General features: G+C 43.4%; 2 protein-coding genes across 6 annotated transcripts in view; one reads left to right on the top strand and one right to left on the bottom strand.

The window, feature by feature from the left end:
* PLEK (pleckstrin) overlaps nucleotides 1-19,349 on the bottom strand; it is a 62,215-nt gene that overhangs the window by 22,830 nt on the left and 20,036 nt on the right. For all 5 annotated transcript variants that reach the window (XM_014964537.1, XM_014964535.1, XM_014964536.1 and 2 more), the window contains one exon: nucleotides 7,218-7,282. The gene's annotated coding sequence lies outside the window, so the exon portion shown is untranslated. The remainder of the gene's footprint in view (nucleotides 1-7,217; nucleotides 7,283-19,349) is intronic.
* On the top strand, nucleotides 3,771-11,263 carry CNRIP1 (cannabinoid receptor interacting protein 1). Its single transcript, XM_014964538.1, has 4 exons — nucleotides 3,771-3,787; nucleotides 4,048-4,325; nucleotides 5,007-5,151; nucleotides 9,811-11,263. The coding sequence occupies exons 2-4, from the start codon at nucleotides 4,147-4,149 to the stop codon at nucleotides 9,973-9,975; spliced, it is 489 nt and encodes a 162-aa protein (XP_014820024.1). The 5' UTR covers nucleotides 3,771-3,787; nucleotides 4,048-4,146; the 3' UTR covers nucleotides 9,976-11,263.

The following is a 19,349-nucleotide window of genomic DNA, read 5'->3' on the forward strand; positions in this document are numbered from 1 at the left end:
GGGATGGGATGAAATCAAACCGGGTAGTCACCCTGCACGTCAGGATGAACACCACCCATGGCTGGATACATCTGTGGCAGAGCTGGAGACCAGCACTCCCAAGCATAACTCAGGAAGAGAGTGAAGGCCCAGGGCTAAGCTGAAATAGGGCCCATGGGCAGAGACGCGGGTGGAGGCTCCTGGTGAGGCTGGTCAGGGCCATTAAGGTGGGCAGCAACAAAACTAACCTCCCCGAAAGACTTAGCAAAGGCTATGCCTCCCCTGATCTACACTGATCAAGAGCATGTGGTAGGATCAGGTAAGTAGATGCACTAACAGCATGTGAAGTTATCAGATCAATACAAAGAAAGGCAATGCCCACATTTAAAATTGCTTCTTCATAAATGTTCTACTCCCATCGTGTTTCACTTCCATGCGGTAAAACAATTACTCAGCCTACATATCTGTGACCCACAATATGATGCTTTTTTAGTCCTCCCTCACGTTTGCCACTTTATGTCACAGTGGTCTGGAATAAAGTCACTGCCTGTGCTGTGTCCAGAGAAAGATGATCATTCAGGCAGAAATAACACGGGGGGAAAAAAAGCTCGTTATAGATTTGACCTCTCATGTACTTGGGAAACTAATTGTAATCAATGTCTTCAGCTACACACAATTTACTACAACATGATATGTCTGGCCCAGGAGGCGAGTAAAACTGATCCCTGGCAATGGCCATTATTCTTCACACTCCACTTTAAGTGACACTATCGGATTCCTCATGTGTAAGGCCTCTGATTCCGTACCAAATTACATTTAAAATCCCAGAAGCGGGGATCGCTGCAAGCAAACCTTTCAACAAGCCACAAAATGCAGCAGTTTCAGCAGAATATAAGGAAAACGAGAATTCTCTTGCAATGAGCAAACAAGATAGGGAGAAATGCACATGGGGTCTTCTTTTGTGGAGCCACGCTGTTATGAGATACGTGTCTATACACAGCAGCTGCTTCCTCATCTGAAGCCCTGTATCTTGTCTGATTGTCTGATAACTTTCAAGATATTTTCAAGACCATTCACTGTTGACCTCAACAAGGGTTGGAGAATCCATTCTACCTACTTTTGGTGTCTGCTTTTGAGGACCTTTAAAGTCAGTGATGATCTTTGCAACAAATTGAGGTCAGTGTATGATTCACGGTCAATAGTTGGTTCCCCCCAATGGCATGAGAAGCTCCTGAAACTTACTACTTTATTAGCTGCAACTACTCTTTGATTAGGTGCCCTTTGGCAACATAAGAGTCTCGGATGACTCACCAAGCCCAAAGGATTCTTCTCATACATTAATATTGATAATGTCACTACCTCATCATACACAGGGAGTTGTTTTATTTTTCTTTAATGGCCTTTGTTTCACTCTTGACTGTTCAGTGGGAGAAGCAATGACTGCACTGCATAACAACTTCCCTATAGGGGAAAGAACTTCCCTATAGAGGAGCCCCTGCTGACAGTGACTGCTATCGAAGGTGGGATGTTACTCACAAAACTAATCACACACACAGTTCTGAGATGCAGGGATCATGCCCTGCCTTTATCTTTGTGGAAATCTTGCTGGCTGGACACATTATGAAGCCTATTCTTAGCTGGGTACCTAATCAAGGCCAAAAAAGTAGGATTATTTTTTTTTCAGAGGTTAAATTTTCAGCAGAATGTATTCTTTTGCTTAACGTTCATAATAAAATTAATTCACTAATTAACTTGTGCGCACAAAGAAATGCCGCTGAGTAATGCTCTGTCTTCCATTTGGCTTAGCAATCCTACATTTTACCACCATGTGTACATCCCAGCTTTAGAAAAACAAAGAAAAGGTCAGGTCCAAAGCAAGATGTAGCTGTGAAATTCTCCTAACAAAATCATGAACTCTGCCATTATGTCCAATCACAAAAAGATATATTTGTGGCCCAAGTCCTGTGTCAGCCATAAGAATGTTGCAGTTTTAACAGCAAACAAGAACAAATGCAAAAGAATGGAAAGAATCCTGCTCCTGGGTTAAAAGCAATCTCAACTGTTAGACTGGAATGAGAACTGCGGAGACTTGAATTATGGTGCAATTTCTAGGTTCAAAGATCTTTCTGCCAGAAGAAATGGTATCAGTCATAGGTAAATAGTAGTATTAGGCTTAAAGAAATGAGATTCTGATCTGATACTGCAATTACACTAATGCAGTCTTCTCCATTAAATAAGATTGTGACAAGGTGATTAAAAAAAATAAAATCCGAGCAGAAAACCTGAACCAAATATTGATGTTGACATTTGACCTCATTATGCAAGAAACTGACCCTTAGCCTAAGCACGGTGGCTCACAAAAACCTTTCACTATACAGGGAGGAGTAACACAAACTCACGTCTTTACTCTCCACCCTCCTCTTCCTCTCAGGCAGCTCTGGCTCCTGAGAGCCACTACGAAGATGCTTCAGCCCACCCCAGAGGGCTCAGTCAGACGGTGGGAGCAATGACCTGGATGAGGGGACAGAGTGTACCCTCAGCAAGTTCGTTGATGACACAAACCTGCAAGGAGTGGCTGACACACTAGAAGGCTGTACTGCCACTCAGGGAAGACCTGGACAGGCTGGAGAGCTGGGTGGAGAGGAACCTAACGAAGTTCAACAAGAACAAGCGTAGGGTCCTGCACCTAGGGAAGAATAACCCCATGCACCAGTAGAGAGTTGACCTCTGCAGCTCTGCAGAGAGGGACCTGGGAATCCTGGTGGTCAACAAGTTGACCATGAGCCAGCAAAGTGCCCTTGTGGCCAAGAAGGCCAATGGTCTCCTGGGGTGCATTAAAAAGAGTATAGCCAGCAGGTCAAGGGAGGTCATCCTCCCTCTCTGCTCTGCCCTGGTGAGGCTGTATCTGGAGCACTGTGTCCAGTTCGGAGCCTCCCAGTTCAAGAAGGACAGGGAACTGCTGGAAAGAGTCCAGCAGAGGGCTACAAAGATGATCAAGGGAATGGAGCACCTCCCTTATGAGGAGAGGCTGAGACCTGGGTCTGCTTAGCCTGGAGAAGACTGAGGGGATTTTATCAATACTTATATATCTATACTTATATAATACTTATATATCTAAAAGCTGGGTGTCAAGAGAATGGGGCCAGACTCTTTTCAGTGGAGCCCAGCAACAGGACAAGGGGCAATGGGTCACAAACTGAAAGATGGGACATTTCCTCTGAACATGAGGAAAAACTTCTTTCCTTTGAGGGTGGCAGAGCCCTGGAAGAGGCTGCCCAGAGAGGCTGTGAAGTCTCCTTCTCTGGAGATATTCAAAGCCCACTTGGACATAGAATCACAGAATCATAGAATCATTCAGGTTGGAAGAGACCCTTGGGATCATCGAGTCCAACCATCCACCCTACTCTACATAGTCCTCCCCTACACCATATCCCTCAGTACCCCATCTAAACGTCCCTTAAACACATCCAGAGATGGTGACTCAACCGCCTCCCTGGGCAGCCTATTCCAATGCCCAACCAATAAACCCAACATGTTCCTGTGCGACCTGCTCTGGGTGACCCTGCTTTGGCAGGGGGGTTGGACTAGATGATCTCCAGAGGTCCCTTCCCACCCCCTGCCATAGACTGTGTGATGTGGAGGAGCACCCCTCCGGGGAAGGGGGGGGGATCCCCCGCGGGGCCCTCCCCGCCCGTGCCGCTGTCCGCCCCGGTGGTGCTGAACGGCGGCGGCGCCCTCCCGGCACGGCACGGCCCGGCCCGGCTCTCCCGTGCTCCCTCCGGGAAGAACGAACGGGATTAAGGCTGCGGTAATCGGGGCCGGATTAACTCCCTGGAAACCGGCTGCAATCTGAGCAGCTGCAAATGTCCCCCAACCCGGGGGGAAGGAGGGAGGCTGGGGGGTGCGCATCCGCCGCCCAGATGCCGCGCCGAGATTAAAACGGGGGGGGAGAGGGAAGGGAAAAAAAACAGAGATATATCATCCGCTGCTTTTGGGAAGGGCTAGGCTGGCCGGGATCCGGCAGCCCCTCCTCTTCCTCCTCCCTCCTCCTCTTCCTCTCCCTCGCAGCCTCGCTCTCCTCTCCCGGCCAGCCGCCTTCAGCGGAGGGGGCGAGAGGAGCGCAGAGCCCGCAGCCCGCCCCCCCCTCCCGCTCGCCGGCGACAAGAGATGGGCGACATCCCCGGCCTCGTGAAAATCAGCGTCTCCCTCAAAATCCAGCCCAACGACGGGGCGGTGTATTTCAAGGTGGACGGGCAACGCTTCGGCCAGAACCGCACCATCAAGCTGCTCACCGGGGCCAAGTACAAGATCGAGGTGTCCCTCCGGCCCGGTACCGTCCAGGCCACGTAAGTACAAGTCTTCCCTGCCCGGGGCGGCTCCCCCGTCCCTCCCTTCCCTCCCCTGCCGCTTTATTTTTAGAGGTTTAATATTTTTTCCTGGCAGGCTGACAGCACGGGGTTTCCGCGATTTCTCCCTCCCCACCCTTTTCGCCTCAGTGGCCCGGTTTCTAGGTCCCTGGCCAGCTGTTCCCACTGCTTTGCCCAGCTGGCTCGGGAGAGAGGCAGCATTTGGGAGTTGGTTCCTTCCCTCTCCCTCCCCGACCTCCTCCCTCAGCTCCTTTCCTCCCTCCTTCCCCACGATTGGCCCTGGAGACAGAGGGAAGAGGCCCCTCTGGCCCTGCATGTCAGGGATGCACCCTGCCCAAGCCTCGCAGCAGAAAAGGGAACCGGGGAGGATGCAGATGAGGAATCGACCCCGGTGAAGGGGATTCAACTCACCCATCCCCAGCTACTGGAAATCAGACACCACCACCTCCTTCCCTTTCCACACCTTCCCTGGGTGACTGCAGAGCCCTGACATTTTTCAGGAGCCCCAGTGAGTCAGCAGCACCTGCAGGTCTGCTAAAAATCCCTGAAGCATCCCCCAAGCACAGAGGCTGCCAGGCTGCAAGCCCATGTGCTGGCTCCAAGCTGCCAGGGGAGGAGGCGTGTGAGGCTGCTCCAAGGCTGGATCCCATCTCTCTGCAGGACAATGGGCATCGGGGGCGTCAACGTCCCCCTGGAGGAGAAATCGAGGGACGCACAGGTGGCCTCTTACACAGGGATCTACGACACAGAAGGGGTGCCCCACACCAAGAGTGGGGAGAGACAGCCCATCCAGGTCAACATGCAGGTATGTGGGTCTCTGCGGGGCGGGAGCCTGGCATGGGAAGATGAGGGAGGGCAGCTGACTCTCAGGGAGAGGTGTGGAGGTGAATTAACTCCAGGGCAGAAGCCTGATCACAGCTGCTTGCCCTTCTCTTTGCTGTGCATCAGTATGACAGCTGGTCGCTGTGGAAAACACAAGCCCTGCTTCCCAAGGGGAAGCCAAGAGAGCAGCAAGGGCCAAGAAGCAGTAGGGGGATTTCTAGAGATCTGCAGCAGAAAGAAATGCGAGCTGAACGTCTCACCTCTTCTTCAGGACATCTCTTCTACAGACTCCAGGCAACTCCCTCCAAGGTCCCTGGCTAGGAATCAAATCCCAAGCCCCTGGCATACAGGGAGCCTACTCTTTTTGCCTACCAACACTGCCAGGGTTTTTGGAGCACAGCATGCCCCCTTCCACTCTCCCCTTCCACTTGTCATCTGCAGAATGCCTGAGGACTTTCCAGAGGTTGAAATCATGCCTGAGAATACACACACCCCACCAGTTGTCTTCCCCCTTTCCCCACATGCTGCCATTATCATATTATCTCTGCATCCGCAAACCTAAGTTCTTATTCAAGTGGTTCCTCACCCCAACCCTAAAGAGAAGCTCCAAGAACCAGAATCAGTATATTCCATGACCCCAAAGTGAGGTGACAAAAGCTCCATCCCATAAGGCAGCAGAGCTGACAGAAGACAGGAAGAGCAGCAGGCAGACTTCCACAGCACTCTTTGGATAGCACTCCCAGGGTGCAGAGGAAGATTTGTTTTGTTCAGGCTTCGGTTTGGTTCATTGGTTGGTTTTTTTCCCCTCTCCTGATTACAGTTGTGAGGGATTCCCACTGTTTATTCTATGCCTCCTGGACCAAAAAGGGGAAGCAAGGCAGTAAACCATCTTCATCTGAAGCTCTCTTAAGGGTTTGTTCTGATTTATACAAGTTTAGGACCTTGCCAAACCCACCAGTTTCAGCTTTTTCTCACATTTGCTCACTGCATGCAAGACTTCATCTTGTTTTTTATCTTTTTTTTTTTTTTTCCTGGAATCATCATTTAGCATGCCAATCCCCTTCTGGATAAGAACTGTAACATCTCCATTTGACATTTCTAATAATTACAGCATGGGTAACTTAATTTCAGAGACCCACATCATGTTAACAGTTATCACTTCATAATCCTAGGTTAATAAGACTACCCTGAAGTATTTGTCCACAATAATCACTTTTCTATACAGCCAGCTCCTTTTAACATCCAGGAAAACCAAACACCCAGTAGGACTTCTCAGCCAGCAGAACAGGGTTGCTGGATGCCACTGCTGAGTTCTGTAGTTATATTTCACGATGTCCTTATACCAGGAGGTGAAAGGACAGTGCTCCAAGAAACCAGCTGCTTTGACTAAGACACCCCTATTTTGATAGCCACCTTCACCCTTAAGTGTAGCGTTGATGTGAACTCTGAAAATCTGTAAGTTTAACTTCTCTTGTGAATAAAACCAAGGTAAATAAAAAATTAAGTAATTCCTAGAAATGCAAGGAGGGTCTGATTTTCAGGTACAAGCTGGGATGGTTTGTTGCAGCATCAGAATGAATAGCCACAATATTTGTCCAAACAGTTGCTTTTACACATCAAATCCTGGGATATTAACCATGAAGTTAACAGGATTTTCAAGTGTTAAGCGGGTCCTCAAACCCTTTTAGGATTTGATCTTGATAGATAGGTTCTTAAGTACAGACTTAGATGTCCACAATTGATACTTTAAAGTATTAAATATAGATAACTCACCAGGGATTTACATGTTTAACTCATCATTTAGCTGCTTAGCTAGACAGAGCCCTAACAGATTTAGGGAACCAGCCCCAGGTACCCCAGTCTGAAAACTGCTTCTGATACCTACTTCCTGAATCTTCAAAACTGGGCTAATTGCATACAGCTTTAAATTTTCCTACTTCCTTCAACTATGAGGAACTTTTGCCTCCACTTCCTTTTCCAGAACAGGCGGGATCCTGATGCATCCTAGGGAGATAAGGACGCTAATTAAGGCATAAAATCTGAACTCACCTTAGAAACAGATTATGAAGTCAGTCCCGCAGTTAAAAACTGGTCTGGTACAGCCACTCTAATGCCTGAAAAACAGAAAGTCCATAAAGGTTCATTAGAATTTGTTTCCCATCTGCTTTAAAACGTTAAGCAATTAATTCTTTGTGCTCCTACCTTAACTGGCTAGTAGACATCTGTCCTGTTACAGTCATAGTTTATATGTGTAAAACAACAATCCTGTTTCTGAACTTCAGAATCTGAGGATGTGTTTCTGTTACCTGAATGCTCAATTATGTGCGCTTTTTATCCAGGAACTGCTAAACTGTCTAGCAAATGGTGTAAACTAAGTTAGAAACATCTCTTTGGGTCTCGTTTTATTCTTGGTCAGACTAGACTAAGATTGAACAAAGAAAGCTAGACCTCCGTTCCCAAGTAATAAATAGCCATCAAATAATTCCAACACACAAATTCACAGGGAGTGATTAAATAACTATTCATTCTGATAGCACTGGATGACAGGGAGTAGCAGACAGGGAAATAGGCTGCAAAGAGCAGGGCCATCCCTCCGCCCTGGGGAAGCCCTATCCAGGCCCAGCAGAGGAGCCACGGGATTTCAGTGGAGCTCTGAGGATGCAGAATCCTCACTAGAGCACAGAGCTGCTGCAGCTGCCAAAGTACCGGGCTGGGGGGCGCACACGGTCGTGGAAAAGCTCTGCAATTAATTCTTTCCTTCTTGAAATCCGCAGCAGTCAAACTACTCAGGGTAGCTCAGCAAACTGGGTCACCGCAAGAAGACAGGATTTGTTTTCTTCCTCTAGCTTTTTGAAATTCAGATCCTCCATATGTTAATGAAATGTAATGCTGCTCTTGTATCGTACCTTCTACAAATGCTGTTAGAAATGCCTTTTCTTCCTCAGTTTTAAGACTGAGGGTGGCTGACGCTCCTCTCTGACAATTTCTCTGTGTGGATTGTGCACAGTAATATCCAACGTGCTTAACCTTTGCTATCTTGCATTACAAATATATCAGGATTACTATCGGAGAGGTCTGATTAAAAAAACCCTTAATTAAAACTGTAGTTGCTGGGAGGGATAAATAGCCTGTACATCTGATTCTCTTTTTGTCAAAGGAATTAGTAGAAATATTTCAGCTACTCCTTTAAGGTAACATTTGGAACTGGAGCCAAATAAAAACCTTCCAGTAACAGCACACAGCAACTCCTGCTGTTGTCAAGGCTAAATTTAAGTTACCTCAGCGGGCCAGGGAAAGATTTAAAGCAACGTCCATTATGCAGGAGCAGCTTACAAACTGCATCTTGAACTAGAAATAAATAAATGTCCTTCTGTGAAAACTGGATACAGAAGGCTCTGCTTGCAACTCAGGAAGAGTCACTGTGTAAAAAGGCTTTCCTACTGACTTTGCAAGTGTGATTATAATAGGCAGATGATCAAAGGTCAGTTTGCAGGCACATGATGGGAATGGAAAACAGTCAAGTGAAGCAGCTGTCATTAAAGTGAGTGATGGAAATATTTATAAGGAAAAAATGTTGAAGAACAGACTGCCATTTAGTAGCACTGAATCCACCAACCAACAAACCACACTACTGGGACCAACGACAGCACATATAGGCATCACATGCACACTTTAGACTCTCTACAAGGTCTCAAGGTGCAGGAACTAAAATTTTACATTACCATCAGAGCTGAAGTCATGATCTGTCCTTGTAAGCCTCATTCATGTGGCTTTTCTGATATTACAAGGTTATCTAGCAATAGCTCCACAAAAGCAATAGCTCCACAGAGCTTAGCATAGCCACAGTCCTATTCACTTCAAACTTGCCAGTACCATCAAACAACTTGCAGCAAACATCTCACTACCCCTTCACTGTACTAGACCCTTATCTGCTCTTATCTGCTAACACACGCTGATTATCTCCTTCCTACCTCTCTTACTCATACCGAAGTTTGAAAAGCTGCACTATCACAGTACCACTAACAATTACAGAAACGCACAAAGAAGAACTTCTTTTGCTTAAGTTTCATGTAAAAGGCAGAACAGAGTCCCAGGCAAGGAGTAAGTGGTCTAACAGCAGCATGTCTCAACCAAGGCTACAAAATATAGGGACGTTAAAGATTTCAGATTGAGCAAAAGGAGGAGTCTTCCCAGTAGTAACCGCAGCCTCTAGGCATGGTGTGAAGGTGAAGTGATGGCCTGTATCACTACAGATCACTGCTACATAATATATATATACATGAGATCATCATGCCAGCTATTGCTGTGTCATCTTAAGAATTATAGCTTTGAATTTTGCTGTTAGTAAACAGATAGTTCCAGATGGGAACTTGAATATTTTTACTCCCTTGCCTTTTCCAAACATAAGTGCAAGAAGACAGTACTTGAATCTGACCCTTCATGTTGTATGTACACCTAAGTACACAAGACTTTATATGACTGCTAGAGCAGGCTTTACTTTTGTTTTATTGACTTGAGAAAAAATAACCCTTTATCAGCTGTTCTACATTCCACAGTTTCGTAAGAGTGCTGTTTCTCATTAAGAGAAAGAAGCCAACAGAATAATCAGCTCATTAACACTGATATTCCCTCTTCCTCGCAGTTTAACGACATTGGCATTTTTGAAACAGTCTGGCAAGTCAAATTCTACAACTACCACAAGCGGGATCATTGCCAGTGGGGCAACAGTTTTGGCAGTATTGAGTACGAATGCAAACCAAATGAAACACGCAGTCTTATGTGGATCAATAAAGAGTCCTTCCACTGAAGAGATGTGAAACCAATACTGCTGGACAATCTCCCTAAAGAAAAACCTACCTTTTTAAACCAGCAAGAAGCCTTAACAAAGGCATACTGTAACGTTGCTTTGTTCCGTAAGTTTCCCACAACTACGTTGTATATACAGGTGGTGCCACGAAAATCTTTTGCCTATTACTGTATTTTCAGTTTACCATGGCATCTGCAACATTCTTTATCTGTCACCCTGAGAATACTGAAAAGTTCATGGTAAAAAATATTTGATAGCTGGGTGGAGAGTTGTACCGTTGTAATACTGTCATAAGTATCTGGATTATTCCCCACTAAATGGTTCCACTAGACCTGACAACTTTTGTGAAGTGTTTTGCTTTATTGCTTAGAATTTGGATGCAACATGACATCGGTGATTTCTGTATTTATATTTGTGTTTGCTCCTAAATCAGTGTGCTCCTTCAAGCATTTTGTCATACATGTCATCCCAGTGGACCGCAAAAAGTGCAAATTATGCATATTTATAGGTTTAGCTAAATGGCAGCTACTGCACTGTGGATATTGTGCTTTCATACCGTGGGATTTGGAAACTCATTCTCCCTTCTGTTAAGTGCTGTAAGATATTCTGTGAAGTTTGCTAATTTACCAAATTTCTCAAAATAAGATTCTTTGTTGTTAAGTTTCCCAGTCTCTGAAATAGCTTTAGGAAACAGTATAAAACACACTAACCTGAATGCAGGAAAAGCAATAAATGAGTTGTGGTATCAAAGACATCTTACAACATGGCGAATATCTATTTTAAGATCACATAGTATTCTAGAAAGATATAGCAGCCATAATTAATTCAGTTCTTAGAGTAAGAGTTCTGACAGTAATCGCCATTTTTGTTTTAATGACACATTGCTCAAATCAGTGAAATCCTACAAATCAACTTCTTCAAGCCTGACCACTGTATTATACTCAAACCGACAGGATTTCTGACCAATAAACACTCAGCAGCCTGAAGAGTGCAAATCCCACTGCACTCTTTCAAATAAAGATAAGCATATAAGCATTTGCGCGGTTCTGAGTAAAGGTGCTACATAAACACTAGATCAGTGTTTAACACACACAGACAACAAAAAACAAACATACTTTCTTTCAGTAAATAAAGCAGGGAAACAACTCCACTGTCCCATCCCCAACTTGGGCTGAAGGAAGCTGTCAGTTCTTGCGTATCTGTTATTCCCTGTGTGAATAATTTGTAAATTGCGTATGTAAATGGTAACCATGATTTTTGATCTTTGTAATAAAGGACTTAAACAATTTCTTCTCTAGTATGACCATCTAAATGAGTTGAAAATACTGTGGTTTTAGAAAGTCAGACAGCAGAGGTTCCGTAGCCAGTGCTTTCCAGTCTGAAGTACCTCATGTTCTTTACTACTCAAGGCTACTGTTTCTAGGAAATACCAAACAAGTATTTTCTTCCATGGAATTATTAATCAAAAAGCTTGACCGTTTGCAGATTTCCACATACAAAAGAGCCTGACAGTAGCGCGAATATAAGACCCCACGGAAGAGCGAGCTGGCCCGCTGCATCTCTGTTCTGAGGCAGTATTACACAGCAAAAGTTCACTCAATGAAAGTCTGGAAATAATCCTCTGGGTTAACTTCTCTACTAGCCTCTTGCTAGGCTACAGAAAAAATGCTCCAAAATTAAAAAAAAACTGAACTAAGCAAATTCAAATGAAACCTGTATTTCAGAAGTGTCATTGCCACCACTTCAGCAGGAATTTTCAGATAAGCAGGCCTCAATGATACCGAACTGCCAGGTGTCAATAAATTCCATCTCAGCACTGCTAGAACACGATTTTCTTCCACAACAATTGGCAAACTTTGGTTTATTTTGTTTGACCATACAAACCAGAATCACATCACCAAGAAATATGTAGGATTCATAAATTGACAGAGAAACCTCTGTCCTAGTAAAATTTAAATGTGTAAGACGCATTCACTTCTATGTTCAGCTTCTATAAAACCCTTGACCCATGATGTCCAAGCCCTCCAACATTTAAGAAATGTTATAATGAATAAATTCAGCCTATCCTGCCATAGGAGGGCTACTATTCTCAGCCAGCTGGAAGTACACCTTTTCCAAGGAAAATACTCATGTTCATATAAATGCCAAACAGGGGAGCAATTTTCTTATGTCCTAGCAAGCCCTGTAGTAACTCAGCTGAAATTCAGTTCAGAGGGTTGTGAAGAAAGAGCCCCCAGATGGAGTGAGCTGCTTTTAAAAGGAAGGAGAGAAGAGCCAGACCTTCAGAAGAGTCTCCACATCCTGGTACTGAGCACAGCTGCCCGGGACCACAGCACCCCTTCCATAAACAGTGGCAGTGATAAAAAGGATGAGGACTGGTTAACAATTTCCCATGGGGAAGGTGTAAATGACATTTATCCGCTGTTATATCCTTCTCCCTTAGATGACATTTAAGCACATAGAAACGTGGCTTGATGGCCTTGCATTATTTCTAATTAGAAGATTATTCACGTGGTGTTAAGCATCCGTACCACCACAGATGACAGCACTGATGCTCTCTGTATGTGTAAAGCAAACTAGTCCCATCAGCTTCCCCTTGCCCAACAAGTGCTTTGCTAACACAGCAAACATTTGCTGCTCGTAAAGGAGACCCAAGAGTTCTCCTGCAGTTCTCTATAAGTAATGTTTTTAACTTCTTTCATCCAGGACAGCTCTGGTAAATATTCATAAGGCTTGAGTCACTAAAAAACTGTTGCTGTGACAGTTCTATGCATTATTCAATCAGCAGAATCTAATCTCCAGACAAGTTTGTTCTTTAGACAGCTTTTTCTAATCAGTATTCCCATTTTGGGGCAGAACTCCAAAATTCAGAACAGGACACAATACACTAACCTATATATATATATATATATATATATATATTTATTTCCATCCATTACGATGTCAGAAAATGCTGACAATATGTCAATCCAGCTGAAACCACAAAGAGCTCATGTATGAAGGCTTTTTACATGACAGACTTCAAGACTTTTCTCATTAAGTGTCCAGCTTTCATTTTCTAAATAAATATACCAGATATTTCAGAGTTGCTTTTTCATCTATATTTAAGTAGCAGCTAGCACTTTCAGACTGCTGAGTAAAAGGATCCAAAAGCAAGTTATCAGTCACGATTACTACAATTGTGATCCCTCACAGGCCTTGCATTAGATCATTAGAGTTTGCACAAGGCTTTGTGTTTAGCACAGCTTCTACAGGCTTTGGTATCTCCTACCTCTGACTATACCTGAAAAAGAAATAACACTGCTAAAGTCTCCATGCCCTACTAACACAAGTTAGGGGGGTTTCACTGGCTTCAGCTTAGGCTCTGACCATTGCTTTGCAGATGCAGGGTGACCCTCAGTGGTTCCAGACTAGCAGAGTATCAGAAAACCTCGTTTATTCTATTCTTCCTATAAAAGATGTGAACTTCTATACAATGAAGCTGTAAATTTTGCAACACAAGGCTTTTACGTGCCATTTAGTTAACAGCACCTGCCTCACTTGCCATGTAGAATATCAACACACGTGCTATGCTGAACAGTTCAATTCGTCTACAGTCTCTGTGTAAAGCTTTTATTAAATAAGGACACGGCACATTGTAAATGCTAACCTCTTTTTGATATCTGAAAGAAGTGCTGTGGCTTTCACAATCCAAAGCATTGAGCATCACCTTAATAGCTGTGTAAAGCCTGAAGCACAGGCAGTGGTATAATGAGTCCTACAACATTCATGTTTTCTCTTAGCTCTACAAAGCTCACAAGCCTATGACTGGAAAGTCCCCTCTGTGCAGCTAATCCAGATCTTTGGCAAGGAGAAACCGGCACTCCTGCCCACAGGCCTTCCCTCCTGCATGCTTGGCAGCTTTCACCAGCATTCCTTGGACTGCTTCCCTTCCCTCTCTCCCTAAGACCAGGATTTAGGGCTTCAAATCCCTGTGAGCCCTGGCTTTCAGCCTTAAGGCTGCATCAACCCAGGAAGAGCCAAACCAGTCCTCTCTGCATTGTTTTCTCTGTCCCTACCTCAAAGTTGTTGGTAATTTCTCTTGTCAATCAACACAGCTTAGTTTGGTGCACTCAGGAAGGATAATCCCATGCCTGACCTTATACATTACATATAACTGTCTCTGCCTATTCCTGCAGAAGGACACACTTGGAATCCCTGTGAATTTCTAACTATAAATAAGAAGAAAATGAGCCGCTAAATAAAGAAGTGAAGCTGGACTGTAGAAAGCACTGCTGATGGTCAGTGGTGAAGGTCCTGCAGCATCTACCATTACAGCACTGGAGAACTCAAGACAATTACATAGATTGTTTCCACAGTGCTCTAACACTCACTGAACCTCTCTCTATAATAAAATATACAGAAGTGAAGAATCCTAAGCTCACAAAGAGTTCTCCCACTGCAGTCATTGGAGTTTGGAATCTTTTGACCTGCAGTGAGTTGTACCACTCAGCTATGAGTACATAGATACAAACAGATCTCTGTTGAAGACAAGGCTTAGAAGCAATGACAGCTTTTCCCTCTCAATGTTGATGCCAAAAATCTTAAATTAAAAATAAAAAAAAAATTAATAACAACACATCTGCATTGACCAAGTATAAGGTTTTGATACTCTGTTTTTCCTCATTTAAACAAACTTGCATCTCAATGCTGCCATATACACGTGCTTCACATGGTATTAGTAAGGCCTTTATTTCCCTCCCCCAGAAGACAGACACTCCTGCTCTTTATATCCCAGACAGCAGGGAAGAACAGCCTGGTATCCCATCCGGTAACCTCAGCAGCCTTCCAACAATCCTGAGAGGAGCAATAATAAACTATCAGTTGATGATGATGGAGGCAGCACAGGCAAGAACTGTATGACTGTGCTTGGAGGTAAGGTGGACCTTCTACCCATCCTCAGCATGGTAACTGCAAGGTTAGGTGCCCCCCTGCTGTTACAGGAGTGACTGTGATAATGTCATCGGTAATATCTACATTAAGCTATGTGCCACAGGGACCAAATGTTCTCAGAATCTTGGACTGATTCATTCTGAGCTTAATGTGAACCCCAGAGGACTTTGTCTGAGGAGAAATGGCAGTAACATGCAATAACATCACAACATAGACCATCTTCTGACTATGATGGCACTCTGCCGCTCAATCCAAGTTGCTATGCCGACAGATTCACCTAAGGTACTTCCACATCTCAGACTTACTGTACAGAACAAACCCTGGCCAATTCTATGTATAGAGTATATAGTCTAAAGTTGGTGGGCTTTTTCTTTTTTGTTTTTTAATTAACTGTATGATTTTTACTTCTGGCTTCAAGAGACATCTCTGCCCAGACACTACACTATAGGCAAACTGAGCAAACGCAAGAAACACCACTGTATGAAAATACAACTCCAGTCATCCATGTTCTGTATGGAAACTATATGGCTGCATTCCAAGGATTTTTAAAGCATTAAAAAAAAAAAAAAATATGGCTTTGCATCTTTCAGTTCTGTCACAGACTGAACCTGTTCAAGAGACTTGCAACATTTTGTCTATCAGAATGAGGCAATGTTCATATATAAATGTGCTGATCATCTTGTTTTCAAACACACAACACTTACACTGAGCTCTGCTACCCTTGAGGTGAATGGTACAGAAATTAAGAAAAGATTCAAAATGCACTCCCGGTACAAAGATCCACCAAAATGTATGGAGTTAATACAAGGGACAAATTTGCCCCATTATGCTAAAATGTGGATTAACTGCCCTTGCTTAAAAAAGAACTAAGAATTGAGACCTAACCATTTTAATACAAATTAAATAAAATTCACTGAAGCAATACTTCCAGGGAGGTTTTAAATACAGTGAAAAGATTTCCTCTACAGATCACTTTTCCTATCTTCTAAAAATCTTTCTTTTTATCTAAGGATCAAAAACTAACACTTTGTGCTTGCATACAGGTACAGAATTAGGTACATAATGAGACAGCAGAGCTGAAAAATTTATTTCAAGGGTTTTCTGTTTTTAAAATAAAACCAGCTATCAATTCTTACTTCCTTCTGCTTCAGCCCTGGAATGCCAGCAGCAGCAGCAGCCCTCAATTACAAATACACAAGCAGTGCTGCCACATACTTAGCTCCAGGACTGAGATATGATCCAAACAGCACAGGAAAGGGAGATAATCAGGCTCCTTGTCAGTCCTCCTATAGCCTTTATTCTTGGAGAACCACAGCTACAACAGGTAAGTACGTGGTTTTTTCCATACATTCTATTCTACAAATCCATGAGTGATCACACCTCATCTGATATACCAGCTTCTGTCCACATATCTAAAGGGAAACAGAGGAGGGGCACAAGCCTGGAGTCATGGTACAACAGATACAGTAAGAAAAACAGGAGAATCTCAGAGTGTATTCAGAGACACTGAGCTTTTAACCACAGGCAGTGTGGAAAGTCACTTAAGAGTCTTCATGTGAAAATATAACAACACCACAGAACCCCCCGAAAATTCTTTTGTTAGTCTCCACCTCAGTCACCTCTAATACTCCTTCCAGGTTCCGCTAGAAAGACTTCCTAACCTCAAAAATCTCCTACAGAACTTCCCACAGCTTTGATTGGTAAGTAGCTTTACATTCCTGGCTCACTGAGCTCCACATCAATAACTTCCCACAGATTTCATACCGATCTCAAAACTTTTCAGGTCTCACTAGGGCGTTCTCCAGGCAGTCAGTGGGTGCTAGTGAATCATGCAATAGCTCACCTACCATCCCCTAATGTCCCATCTCACCTTTCATCCGTAATGGAGAGAGAAAAAGCTTCCTCTTCTCTCACCATTTGCTGTTCAATCTATATTCATTTGCCTTGAAGGCTCTACAGTAAGTAGCTATTTACAAAACTTGGAAGGTCCACAGCCATTCAGTAACTTTTAATGCAATAATCCAAGCAGCACTATATTCCATATTATGGGATGGGCAGGGAAGCCCTTATACCTCCTATGCAGAGGTCATACCAACCGGGTACATCAATATCCTGTGGAGCAGCACCCCTCAGAGATACTAGGAATTACTCAAAGCAGAAGCTGGCACAGTTTGGACAGGCAGGGCTCACTGCTCTGATTTTGTGCCACTTTCTACTCTGGTTCAAGTAGAGCTACTGCAGTCTTTGAGCTGGATTCCCCTGAGGCACAGCTACAACAAAAAAGAACAAGCAGCTAAGGAAATCAGAGAGTAGTTCTTAGTTTGCCCCTGCCTGAATCCAAATTCAACACCAGGACAAAATGTGGGCATGCAGCTGCCTCCTTCCTCTGACTTCTGCATCCCACTTTCCTCAAAGAAATGACCTTGGTGAACAGTCTGAGCGTAAATGAAGACTAAGGGGCTTGCTCTGTTCTTATGGGGAAACCTGAATAAAACTCAGCGTTAACCTGTATCACGCCATGGCCAAGGGGGCCTCTTAGCAATTGTCTCACTCATCTTTATTTTTATCAACATACCAAAATGGTGCCACCACAGCCTTCTTACCTCCTATGTCACCTCTGATCCTCTAGAAGAGCATACTGTGAAAAGGATAACCTTATACTGTAAGAAGAGACACAGATCTTCCCAGGTTAGCACACACTACCTGCTTTTACTTTTCTGGCTCCAAAAAAACCTACAAATCTAAACTGTTTAGCAATCCACCTTCTGACAAGTACTTCATGCAAGGTACTGTGAGGAAACAAGAAACTGGCTGTGAAAAATCAAGAAACTGGAATCCTAAAATCCAAAGTTATTATTTCTGCAGAAGGCATCAGTTTTACATTGTTCTCCCTACAGAAAGAAGTGTCTTCTCTGTGAAGACAGTGTAAGGTAGCCCAGGAAAACTCAAAATCAAATTTCACTGTCCCTGTTCCCATTTGCTTGTTCTAAAGACTGTAATAATTTTCTTTTTGTTTTTCAGATTCTTCATATCTTTATGCTACAAATCTTGATGTCAGCTAATAATTTGTGTGGACAAACAGTGCAGTTCCTTAAATAGCCACCTAGATTTCTTTTTTACAGCACATGTGGTAAAACAGCCAGCTCTTACTTTCTGGAAAGTTGACAAGAACCCACATACTCATATGTATATTCCTACACACAAGCACATGCAAAGAAGTGTTTAAATATTTTGAACATAGTGCAAATTTAGAAAATTCTTTACAAATAAAAAGGGCCAAAATCCCAGTAAACAGCAAGTTCAAGTGTCAAATCCAGTAAATCTTTCTCCTTTATGTGCTCATTACAAGTGTCATGCAAATACATTCCAAGAGGTTCAAGACTGTTTTAGTCCACATTTTATTTGATAGCGGAGAATTTCAATTGAGGAGGAAAAAAAAAAGTAAAATCAATTTTAGTCCATCTCCTCCTTACTTTCTGGGCTTTTGTTAAAGTCAGAGAAATGAAAGATTAAGTGAGGTAATGGTCCTTAGGATGCTGTGAAAAAGTAGTCTCTATTGTATCTCAGATCAGTTATGAGTTACCTGCTGTGTAGCCACTTTGATGCAGAATTCCAGGAGGAGGACAAGGCTTTAGTACAATCTGCATCAGGTAATCCAAACCAGGGCTTTAAATTATTGCAAAAACACCAGAACATTTCTCTGCAATTCTGTTTCATCCACGGTCTCCGTCTACAAATTTTCAAACATTTAAAGTGAGCAGGTATAAATTATTAGTCATTACCAACAAGAATAAACGCCCAGTATGTTTTCTGCTCTGTATTTTTATCATCATTTCAATTCTCAGAGCTCCAGGAAAAGGAAATTAACTGCTGAGGATTCTTCCAGTTGCTTCACAGCAATCACTGTGAACACTAAAAACATAGCAAAAACTTTTACTTTACTTTTGTTCTTGGTAGTATATCACAATGAAATGTAGAACTTATGAAGTCTAATTTCCTGCCCATTTCCCGTGGATTCTCTGGTGCTTTAATATTACAGTTCAACTCATACTGCAGCCCTTCGATCATTACAGACAATAATTTCAACCAGTGTGCTCTGTTCAGATATGTAACTTCATAAAACTCGAAGCAACCCAGTATGAGACCTCAGTCTCTCCTTTGAATGTCGATGAAAAACCCTTAACATTGTGGGCCACAGGGGTGCAGAGGAGGAAGAAAAGCAGAACAAAATGTGCCCAACACAAGCTTGTTTCTTAAGAAACCAGACTAGAATTGCCAGAGGGGGAAAAAACCAGCAATTAAAAATACTCCAGGCAATCACTAGATGGTGCTGCTAAAAGGAAACACGTACCATGAAGGAACTTTAAAAACCCAGGAGCCATCTGTAAGCTTTAAACTACAGGAAAAAGACTCCCCATCCCAACTATAACTGGATAGGCCAC

Source organism: Calidris pugnax, unplaced genomic scaffold (genome assembly GCF_001431845.1).
Source record: "Calidris pugnax isolate Ruff unplaced genomic scaffold, ASM143184v1 scaffold219, whole genome shotgun sequence".
Lineage (NCBI taxonomy): Eukaryota > Metazoa > Chordata > Aves > Charadriiformes > Scolopacidae > Calidris > Calidris pugnax.